The 12,006-nt window shown below is 34.9% G+C and overlaps 1 protein-coding gene across 4 annotated transcripts in view; it reads left to right on the forward strand.

The window, feature by feature from the left end:
* Positions 1 to 12,006, forward strand: part of PRKDC (protein kinase, DNA-activated, catalytic subunit) — a 192,623-nt gene that overhangs the window by 164,516 nt on the left and 16,101 nt on the right. For 3 of the 4 annotated variants that reach the window (XM_074199918.1, XM_074199920.1, XM_074199921.1), the window contains 7 exons: positions 162 to 342; positions 974 to 1,134; positions 4,548 to 4,759; positions 5,938 to 6,025; positions 6,328 to 6,471; positions 7,649 to 7,853; positions 9,818 to 9,885. In XM_074199918.1, coding sequence (XP_074056019.1) covers positions 162 to 342; positions 974 to 1,134; positions 4,548 to 4,759; positions 5,938 to 6,025; positions 6,328 to 6,471; positions 7,649 to 7,853; positions 9,818 to 9,885 — 1,059 coding nt within the window. Of the gene's footprint in view, positions 1 to 161; positions 343 to 973; positions 1,135 to 4,547; positions 4,760 to 5,937; positions 6,026 to 6,327; positions 6,472 to 7,648; positions 7,854 to 9,817; positions 9,886 to 10,320; positions 10,528 to 12,006 lie in introns of those variants that run through there. The other variant, XM_074199922.1, reaches the window with a different exon arrangement.

Here is a 12,006-nt window from a genome sequence, read left to right on the forward strand (position 1 = left end):
TAAAAATCTTTTTCAGGTCACCATTCATCATCTTAGCATGACTTGTTGTCAAAGAATACAACAGAAATGAACCTCTTTCCACTATTAGTAGGAAATAATTATTTTCTTTTAAGTTTCAGAGTCCCACATCTAGACTGTTTCTTGTTATGATTCAATCTTAGGTTATTGGAGGTCTGCACAAAAAAGCATTTGAATGCCTTTTTAAAGCTGCAAGAAGAGCTGAAGATGAGGTCCAGTCTCTTACTGTTGAGCATGTTGACGTGGAGCATGTCATAGATGCATACATGACCTTGGTAGATTTCTGTGACAAACATCTCCGTAAAGAGGAGGAAAGTACATCAGGTGAGAAAGAATCTGAAGAAAGATATTAAATGGTCATCTTGCATAATGTGACTCTTATGAGATGGAAAATTAAACAAAAATTTCCTTTGAAAGTTACTATACACATAGAACATTTTAATATTTAAGTAGAGTGTTGCTTTTGGTAGACAAGTGTTTAGCAAATGTTGATTGATTGCCAGAAAAAATGGCAAAAGTTCTGTGACAAGCTTACCAGCCCTTAAAGTGGTCCTGACATCCTCAGCAGGAACATCTGCATCTAAACAGATTCCACTGTCGTCTTATCATCTTTAAACTCTCATATTTTCACTTGTGGCTGTGATTCATGGGATCTGCATCTCAGTCCTGGAACAGATTCTGCAATCAGCAGATGCTTCTTCTATCCCTTGCCCAGGACATGATAATATTTTGTACAGTTTGAATGATGTAGTTCAGAAGATAATGTTTTGAGATAAAACCTTTTCCTCATAGTCCCAAAATGTGTCTGATATTTATTGGTCAAAAGAAGCATTCAGAAAAGAAGGGACACCCAAATGTGTAGCAAGTAGAGAGAGTTTTGTCTTCAACAAAGATAAAAATAAGATAAAGAATTGGTTTTTGGTAACATGTTTTCTTGATTGTGTTATTTTGATAGTTATTGGTACTGTGGAGCTGCGAACATATCCTGCACTTGTGGTGGACAAAATGTTAAAAGCCTTAAAATTAAATTCTAAAGAAGCCAGGCTAAAGTTTCCTAGACTGCTTCAGATTCTGGAACGGTATCCAGAAGAGACCTTGGGGCTAATGACAAAAGAGGTCAGCAAGTTCTGTTCTTAACCATAGTGAACTGTATTTGAAAATAGTCTCATTTATAATTTAATATATTCATGCAGTAGTGATTATTTGATAATGTTTCCTAATAAATATTTAATTTTTCTTACTTTCACCTAGTTTCATAAAAATATTTAAATAATATTACTATAAAATAAATAAGTTACCATATTTGCCTTGTGGGTGTTAAGGGGAAAATGTGTCTGAAACCAAACCACAAGAATAAAGTTGTGGATGTTTTAGGAACTGGGACGTGGATTTTCTATAAAAATTGAACTACTAAAAAGACAGTTGTTCCTTGAGTCTAAATTATGTTGACAATATATACATAGAAATTACTGCTAAAAAATAAATTGCATAAATTCAATATCATTGCAACAAACATTATTAAGTATCTTTTCTGTAAAAAAACATTGTAAAAATGTAAAAAACACATTTTAGAGCTATAAACACAAAAATTATTCTGACCCTGTCCTTAAGGAGTTTATATTTTTCTGTGAGAAATACAGTCTAGTCTGTACCTAGATGAATATCACATGAAGTAAGGTATGAGCAAGGGATGGGAAATGGTGAGGCAAAGGAGAATCAGATAAAGTGTTCTAGGAAAACTTAAGGAAGGAGAGAGCATCCTTTGAGCTGCAGGCTCAAGGAAGATTTAGTAATACAAATAAGTCTTTTACATTTTTATTTAATTCATTCTATCTCTTAAACATGATGACCTTTTTATATATATATATATATATATGTATGTATGTATATGTATGTATATATATATATCATTAGTAGTTAATAGCGTTAAATATAACCAGTTATTAAATGTAGGCAGCTAAGTGGCTTAAGGATAAACTGCTGGGCCTCGGATCAGGAAGGCCTGGGTTCAGATATTACTAGATGTATGAACCTGGGCAACTTTCTTCAATCATAAAATGGGGAATAATAGTAATGCGTACCTTTTCTGTTTGTTTTTGTTTTTGCAAGTCAGTGGGGTTAAGTGACTTGCTCAAGGTCACACAGATGGGCAATTATTAAGTGTCTGAGGCTGGATTTGAACTCAAGTCTTCTGAACTCAGGGCTCGTGCTCTATCCATTGAACCACCTAGCTGCCCCCCAGTACTTAGCTTGCAGAATTGTGTGAGGATCAAATGAGAAAATATTTATAAAGTGCCTAAGGATAATACCTAGCTACAAGTAGTAAGCGCATATATATACATATATATATATATATATATATATATATATATATATATATATATATATATATGCTTATTCCCTTTCCCTTTCTTCCAGTCAACAGAGTATAAACATTAATAAGTCTTGAATTTAAATAAAATCATGCGTGTATACATGTCTACATAGACACACATACAAACACACACACATAAGTATAAAAAAATTATTTTAAAACCTGTGCCATACTCATTAGTGAAATCTGGCACTTACTGATAAACACAATGGGTGAGAGGAAGGGCAGGTGCAATCATGGGCTTTTTGCATTTTAGAGCTCTATGGTAGCTTAAAAATTGCCTTGTATAAGTCACAGAAATGAAAGTGCTAGGTTTTCTTTTTTATTCCCATGAGAGCTAGTAACAGAATAAGACAAGTCTTGTGAACCTACAGAAATGGCTATTTCATCCATGGTAGAGTTTCATCTGTATTGACCAATGACTGCCAGTAAGTGGTAGAAGTCTTTTGGTAAGGAGGCATGATCAGGAGAGAACTTTTGTAACCACCATGACCTCATTTTTTATTCATTGGCCTATCATTTATATTTAATTGCTTGGAAGACAAAGAGATGATTTCTCCAACAAAGACCCTACTAGTAGTCCTAGGGTCTTTTCCACTTGATCTTCTCCAGTTATAGGCTGTCCTTTGAAGTTCAACATGGACAGCAGTTTGGGTGGTCAAATTAATGTCCTCCATTGGAAGAGAATTTATGGGTGCACATAGTTGAACTATGTCACAATGAAAGGTGATGGTAGGAACTTGAGAATTCACAGATGTCTTCGAAGTGTGATGAAGTTGATCTTGCTTTGCTTTGGATCATGAAAATGCTATTGAGTAGTAAGTTGACAGAGGAAAAAAGTTTGCATGAATAAAATTTGCTCTCATATATTGAGTTTTAAATGGTAGTTTCATAACAGTTTTACCACTGCAGTATGCTTTTTTTGAATAATATAGTCTTCTTCACCCCATAGTGAAAAGAGAGCATTGCACTAGAGGATTAGGAGTTCTTGGTCCTAGCTCTGGCTTTATCATTAACAAGTAATGTTCTTCAATTTTGGAAAGTCATTTCATCAGTTTGATCCTTAGTTTAATATCTGGAAATTATGGGGCTCCACTATATGAACTAGTTACTCTTCAGTTCCAAAATCTCTTATGATTATACTTTCACTGGAAAATATGAGGCTCAAGCATTGAATTCTGAAATAAATCTGTAACTGATCTTTAAAGAGGTATATTGTAATAGCACAGTTCTCCTCCATTAGAGCCCTCCTCCATTGCTTCTTCAGGGAATGGAAGCAGCCCTGGGTTTTCAGAGGCATTGTTAGCTGAATAAAAGCTCTGATGGGTCCTACTAACCTTGAAAGCCTAGGAATATGGTCATGATAATGGTTTGTACGTCTGCTATTTAGAGAGACTAGCCTATGTTCAGGTAGGTTGTTCACCAAGTAGGCTTTGTAGGGTGATATTTTTTTTAGCCACAGCAACTTTTACAAAAATCTCTCTTCCCTCTTTGCCCCTCACTAGAAAAGGCTATCATTTGCTATAGTATTGGGGTGTATGGGTGTGTGGGTGAGACCACACTATGCATACTTCGATTTATCATTTTTTTTCTCTGGAGGTAACATCTTCCTTCATGGGCTTTTTATAGGTAAAATATTTATAATACTCATAGTAATTTAGTCATTCAGTTATTCTTTGAATAGTATTACTCTTTACTATATTCACAGCAATTCTTAAAGATTTTCTAACATTATGTGGAAGAATTGTATCATTAGAAAAATACAGTTCTGCCTTGATGAAATAACAAATCCTTTGATTATTGAATTATGCACATAATACTAATTTAACATTAAATATTTCCTCAGGATATTCTTTTTGAGTTGAAGGTTTGTGAATATTTTGTAGGATTTTTTGGTGCCTTCTACATTGTATTTGCAAATATAAGCACTATATTAATGCTGCTATTATTATTAAAAAACAAAATGTTGGTTTTGCTGCCACCACCATTTAAACAAATGGCATATTAATGTAGTTTCAATGGGGAAATAGAAATTTGCTTTCCTTAAAATATTAAAATAATCAGGGATTTATGTTTTATTTCTCGAGATTATTATATATTATAGAAATTGTATATTATATAAATTATTTTAGTAACAACTTTGTATGTGTTTTAGATGTCTTCCATTCCCTGCTGGCAGTTCATTGGTTGGATCAGCCAAATGATGGCCTTGCTTGATAAAGACGAAGCAGTGGCTGTGCAGCACACTGTAGCACAGATTGCTGATAACTATCCACAGGCTATCGTCTATCCTTTTATGATAAGCAGTGAAAACTATTCCTTTAAAGATACTTCTGCTGGTCACAGGAAGAAGGAGTTTGTGTCAAGGTGATTTTACAGATAATTTTCTGTTAAAATCATAGAAGCAGTTAAAGCTAGTAGTTTGGTAAAATAAACAGATTCTATCTTGTTTGTAAATTGCTATTTGTTATGCAGTTAATATAATTAAAGTCTCATTTGGAAAATTTAGATGACCAAGAATATTGTTACAGTTATAGTGTAAAATGTCAGATTAATAGAGAACTGTTGAATTTTCTCTGCCAGATAGGTTTTCTCTTGGAAAGTTTATCCCTTTTATCTAAAAGTTCCCTTTTCCCTCTCTTTCCTCAAAATTTCTCTTTTTGTCTTGCCAAATTTTTCCCAAATCATGGTATTTCATACCAAGTTATTTTCATTCATATTGTGGATCACAGAAATTAGATAGGGTACTTTTTAAAATTAGTACCTGAAACTGTTCATATCCAATGGAAAGACTTCTTAACAATTTATCAGCACAAAGCTTTAATTGTCTTCTCTCTATCTCTGAAATAAGAATGTTAAGCTGCTCACAGTACTTTTACTAAACTACTTTTTTAAACTTCAATACTTTTAACTCCTAAGAAATAAGTTTTTTACCCCCAGATGATTTAATTCAATTAATTTGCAATTTTAAAGGAAGATAAGAGGATGAGGAATTTGACATCAGGGTAGAAGCTGGAGTGACTAGCTGACTTTTGCAATACCTCCAGTATGAAGAGATTGGGGACTACCGGTGGTAGTGTTAGGAGAGAGAAGGGGTTATGTTCAGAACAAATACCTTCTGCCTGGCCAGGCTGGATGTGTGCCATCTGTTCTTGCCCACCACCTGCCCACCTCTGTCTTTTCTTCTGAACAAAAAACAACTAAGAACAAGTTATTTTTAAAACGGAGGAGGAAATTAGATTACTAAAGTGATTTTTTTTCACAGTACAAATTTAGACATAAATTATAAATACTAAATTGCATTATCAAAAGAAACATTCAGTTTTCAAAATCTGTTTGTAGGTTCCCAAAACCAAAACACTAGGGTAAATTTTAACTAAAGAAATACCTTGTACATTTTTCTGCTGCTACAGAAAATATTTTCTTTATTCTTGCCTGTAATGTGATAATGTTAAATTGAAAATAAGAATATGATGTTTATAGCAAATAGACTGTCTTGGTTGGACACTTACATTTCTAAACTCTGGCAATTTTTTCTTTGATAGGATAAAAAGCAAATTGGATCAAGGAGGAGTGGTTCAAGATTTTATTAATGCCCTAGAACAGCTCTCTAATCCTGAGTTTCTCTTTAAGGTAAAAAGAAACAGTAGCACTCTGTTGTGGCTAACTGATCATGTTGCCTACCATAGGGGTGGCAAGAACACTGTGGCATTGCCTCACACAGCGTGAGGGCCCCTTCTCCGTTCTCCCTCATCACCAGTTATGTAACTTTGTTAAATATCCTATAGACATTTCTATGGTGCCATTAAGTATATAGTTATTCTATGTGATCCTTTATATAGCTATTATAAAATATAGACTCAGAACAAGAGAAATCAGGTAAAATGTGTGCTTTGTTATTAAGTATTTCTCCCTCTACTTCTCTTTCCATATAGGACTGGGCTGATGATGTCAGAGGTGAATTTATGCAAACCCCTGTAAATAAAAAAAAACTTGAAAAAAAGTATGAAGAAATGTATGCCATCTTAGGAAACTTAGAGGTCCCTGGCCTTGGGGCCTTTCGAAAGAAGTTTATTCAGGTACATATGTAATATTCATGCCATTCAGTGCTACATCTTTTTTTGAGATGCTTATTAATAATTTAAGCTAAAAATTAAATCTGTAAATTTTCTTGATTTCCTTCAGGTTAGATTCCTTTTTCCATAATCTTCATTCCTATTATTTTCTTGTCTTACATAGCATGACATCTGGTGTAGGCTGATTGTTAGGCAGTACTACAAAGCCATACTTTGCCTTTCTATTCCCACCTGGGTTTCTCTATTCAGTAAGTTATGGGTTGTGAGGCAAGGTAGTATTATGGGAGGAGCCTACAACTTGAGATCATCAGAATTCTAGTTGAATCTTGGCTTGATGTTTGACCATGGGCAAGTCACATAAAATCTCTGGGCCTCAGTTTCCTTTTAAAGAAAGGATGATACTTGTATGCAAATTATCTCATTAATGATCATGCCTTCTACCCAGCCATTGCTTGATCTCTTTTCTGATCCTTCCCTTTTCCTCAAATGATTTTAAAAACTCTTTTTTTCTTTTCTTTAACTTTTTCCCATAAACCCAAGTTTATTTTATTTTGTTGTCACACTGGAATTTATTATCAATTTCTTTCTACCTTTCCATCTTCCCTATATGACTTTGAGAAATCTGAGTTGGTCAGTAAATGCTCCATGCATCCTCATCAACTTCTTTAGATTTTTTTCACCACCTTGAAATTATTTCTCCTTATGTGTTCAATCATTTCTTTAATCTTCCTATCCTTACTGGAAAATATCTGTATAATTTTAGTGCATGGGAGACTACTTATCATTCCTTTGAATCCTTTGGCATACAATATCCCAGAATCTTGAAAGCATGTCAGACCATGCCTAAATTTTCTTCCTATATCTTAGATACACACACACACACACACACACAGAATACATATACGTGTGTATATTTTTGTGTAAATGTGTATATTTGTATGACAGGAAAAATGTCAGGTATAGTCTGACGTGTGTGTGTGTGTGTGTGTGTGTACACACATGTGTAGTACAGTATAGTATTGGAAGAAATATTTGCTGCTAGAGGGAGGGGATCAGATAGAAAATGATTATGGGTAATAGAAAAATGTTTTTCTATTGAAAATATACAGATATAATTATCTATGATATTTTCTCCAACCTTGAATTGTACATTAATTTTAAGGTAAATTATTATTTTCAGACCTATGGAAAAGAGTTTGACAAATACTTTGGAAAAAGAGGTTCAAAGCTACTAGTTATGAAACCTGGTGAATTCAACAGCATTGCAAACTCTTTGTTTAATAAAATGAGGGAAGATTCAAAACCACCTGGGAATCTTAAAGAATGCTCACCCTGGATGAGCAACTTCAAAGTAGAATTCTTGAGGAATGAACTAGAGGTTCCTGGTAGGTGAATTATCCTGTTTTCTAAATGTGCTGCACACACATTAATTCCCTGCATTGTTTGTTGAAGTGAATTGAATTAAGAAGCTCTGCTGCCTAATAGAAGCAATTTTTAATTTCCTTTTTTTGTTGTATTAAAGTTCTGAACTTAACTATCATTTTCATAGACATGGTAAAATAGACTAAGAACTCTGTATGTGAAACTTCAAATCCCTTTTATATAAAACTTTCCCTTCTTCCCTCCCTCTCCTCCCCTATCCTTTGCCCCTTCATTCTCATTCCTACACATTCCCATCCCCCCCATTAAAAAAGAAAAGAAAATCAGAATTCTTGCAAAGATATACAGTCTTATGAAAAACAAATTCTCATGTCTAGCCATGTCTGAAAATGTCCATCTTCTGTTTCTTGAGTCCATCACCCTTTCTCAGGAAGGTGGATAGCATGCTCCATCATTGGTCTTTCGAACTCATGACCAAAGTGCTGAAGACTTTTAGAGTTACTTTTCTTTATCGTTTGTGTGTGTGTGTGTGTGTGTGTGTGTGTATCTCAGAGAAGTCAAAGATCCAGTGAAATACAGAAGTTACATTTTAACAGTGTTTTTAATTTTAATAATACACAAGTACAGGGACAGCTAGGTGGCATAGTGGATAGAACACTAGCCCTAAAGAACAAGGGACCCAAGTTCAAATCCAGCCTCAGACATTTAATAATTACCTAGCTGTGTGACCTTGGGTAAGTCATTTAAACCCCATTGCCTTACAAAATAATAGATAATAAATAGAATATTTAAAGTTACTTGGCACTTAAATAAAAATGCCTTCAAAAATATAAAACTGATAGCTCTTTATACATTAATGCAGTGGATTTATTATTTTAGTTTAGATTAAAAATGGATATAAATAAAGTTTACTTATTTCATTGGAATGTGCAGTGGTACTGCACCTCAATCTATGTATCCTTGTGATGACAGCAATAAAGTCAGTCTGAAGATTAGCTGAATGATGACCTTCCTCCTGGGCTACTTTTGAACATGGCATGAATTTTCTAAATTAGATTTGTAAATGAATCTATATAATAGGAATATAAATGGAAAGAGAATTTCTGTCTAGCTGGTCACTATGTTTCAGTTATTCAAGAGATCTCTTTATTAGACATTTCCCATGAACCCGAAATTTTACTGCAGCTATAATACAAAGAATAAATCAATATTTGTCTCAAATGGATAGAAGAAAACTTCTCAGAGCTTGCACTTGCTTTTTGTACTTGTAGAAAGTAGTACAACAGTCAGTAAAATTGAAGTAGCTTGACTCCTAGTCTGATGCTGACCCCTCAAAAGCAGCACCATTTCATCCTATTGTAATTTTCTTTAGGTGAGTATGTTGTAGATTCAATACAACCAGTAAATGGAATTCAAAAAACTGATAATGGGTTTTTTTGGGGGGGGGTTTGCTATTAAGAAAACTAGGGTGGGGCAGCTAGGTGGCATAGTGGCTAAAGCACCGGCCTTGGAGTCAGGAGTACCTGGGTTCAAATCCAGTCTCAGACACTTAATAATTACCTAGCTGTGTGGCCTTGGGCAAGTCACTTAACCCCATTTGCCTTGCAAAAAACCTAAAAAAAAACAAACAAAAAAACAAAAAAGAAAACTGGGGGGCAGCTAAGCGGCACAGTGGATAGAGCACTGGCCTTGGAGTAAGGAGGACCTGAGTTCAAACCTGGCCTCAGACATTTGATAATTACCTAGTTGTGTGACTTTGGGTAAGTCACTTAACCCCATTGTCTTGCAAAAATGAAAAAAAAGGAATGGAACTCAAAGAAAACTGATTCCTCTAATGAATTTTCCATACTTTTTACTTGTATAAGATTGGTGGCCATATTATATCTCTTAAATAAAATTTTAAAGTACCCCGCTAGTTATAAGAATTTGTTTTAAATAATCAATTCTTTTACTTTATTTTTCTTTTTAGGTCAGTATGATGGTAAAGGAAAGCCATTACCAGAATATCATGCAAAAATAACTGGATTTGATGAACGGGTAAGGTGGCACAGAGTATCTTATTTTTCGTTAAGATTTTGCTGTGTGATATCAAAACCTCTTGTGTAGAGAAATGAGATATATTTGCAGTTTTCCAAAAACTTTGAATATATTATTTCACTTTATAATAACTAACATTTACTGAATATTTAGAAGATGCTTTATATATGATCTTAAACCACACTGTGAGATAGTTGCAATTATTATTCCCATTTTACAGATGATGAAACTGAAGCTGGGGAAATTTGTGTCTCCTAAGTGTCTCAGGCAGGCTGTAGACTAGCCTAACTGCAGCCTGACTCTCCGTTCTGACTCCTTCATCCTCTAATATGTCCACAAGATAGTCAGGGAAGGCACCCTCACCTTTTTTACAGAGTACTGAAGCCTCGAGACTTGTCAACTTCAGTTCCTAAAATGGTGCTTTTCATGCACTAGGTACCTAATAAAAATCTACTGGATTGTGTTGAAAATTACTTCTCCCACAATGGACAGCTGGTGATCAGTTGGTCAGCAAATGTTTATTGAGCACCAGCTCGGGATCGGACCCTTTTCTTGGCTCAAGATATGAAGACAGAAGTGAAGTAGCCCTGCCTAAAAGAGCTTGCAGTCCATTGAGAGAGCTAACGTATGGCTGGGGGGGGGGGGGGTCAGGAAAGGACAGCTGTGAGGGGAGGTACTTGAGATGAAAGGAAATTAGAGAAACTGAAAGAGGAGCAAGGAGATAAAAGTACTTTCCATCAATAAGGCTCAGTCGAAGCCAAGGCAAGAGATTGGGAATGGAGGATGTGTTTGACAGTATCAGGAATCTTTTGCAAGGCTCTGTCCTTGGCCATTTTCTCCTTTGGCAAGCTCATCTCCTGTGAAGTCAGTGATTAATTTTTTACAGCTGATTCCCAGGTTTATCGCTTATACTTCTGAAATCTTCCTGGGGCCCCAGTGTCCCTTAAATTCAGTCCATCCCAAACTAAAACTCATCTTTCCAAATCTACTATAACCCTCCCTTTTCTGTTTCTGTTGATAATACTCTCATCTTCCAAGGCAGCTAGCTGTGAAAGCTGAGAGTCATGTGTGACCTTGCCTCACTCGAGCCTTACCTCAGGCAGACTTCAGTGCTATTTTAGAAATAGCCCCTCATCTCTCCCCTTTTTTTGTGGTCTTACTTCAAGAACCCTAGTTCATCATTTTTTGCTTAGCCAATTGTAATGTACTCCTACCTATTCTTTGTGTTTCCAGTCTAATCTTCATGTAGATAAGAACCTAATTTTACAAAGGCATCACTTCTATGCTCTTTCTTTTCTCAGAAATCTTCGATGGCTGGTACCAAATAAAATATTCACTCTTTATCATAATATTTAAGGCTCTTAACAATATGACTTCAATCTACCTATTTAGCTTTATCTCACAGCCCTTTGTTCATCTCCATCCAAAGTGGAAAACTAGTCTTCCCTTTGCATCCTCTCCTCTCTTGTCTCTGTATCTTTGCTCATGCCATATTCTGTGCTCTGAATGGATTATGCCCAATTCCTTCTTCCCACTATGCTACAACCATCATCTTTCTTTGTTAAAATTCCTTTTTTTTTTTTAAACTCAGTTCAGGTGTCAGTTCCTCTGTAGTCATTCTTGATTCCTCTAGAAATATTCTCTTTCTTCTCAGATTTTTCTTAAAAACTTTGCACATAATATATTTTGCCTTTTATTGTAGTGACTTGTGTGAATTTCATAAAGACATCATTTAGTTTTAATTGGTCCACAGTAATTTTTATCCAATTGAATTGGCAAAGCTTGAATTAGAACTAGGGTCTTAAAACTCATATAAAATATGGGCAAAATAAAATTACTTAGTGATTTTTTAAAAGTGTCTCAATTACTTAGAATGGTCCCATTTGTAGCGAATAATGAATATTTGTGAACAAATCAAAAATGTATATTGACCCATAATCACCTGCTAGAAGACACTGTTATTTGCAATGCCTGCCTTGTTAACCTGAGAAGAACAGTAAATTTGTGGCAGTGAAGTTTTGCTAGTCCCAAACTCCTTTTGCTCTACTCTTCATGTTATCTAACATGAATGAAGGGAAGGGTTCTCAGAGGCCCTTCTGGTCAAGTGCACCCCTGAACATG

This window comes from Macrotis lagotis, chromosome X, assembly GCF_037893015.1.
Source record: "Macrotis lagotis isolate mMagLag1 chromosome X, bilby.v1.9.chrom.fasta, whole genome shotgun sequence".
Classification (NCBI taxonomy): domain Eukaryota; kingdom Metazoa; phylum Chordata; class Mammalia; order Peramelemorphia; family Peramelidae; genus Macrotis; species Macrotis lagotis.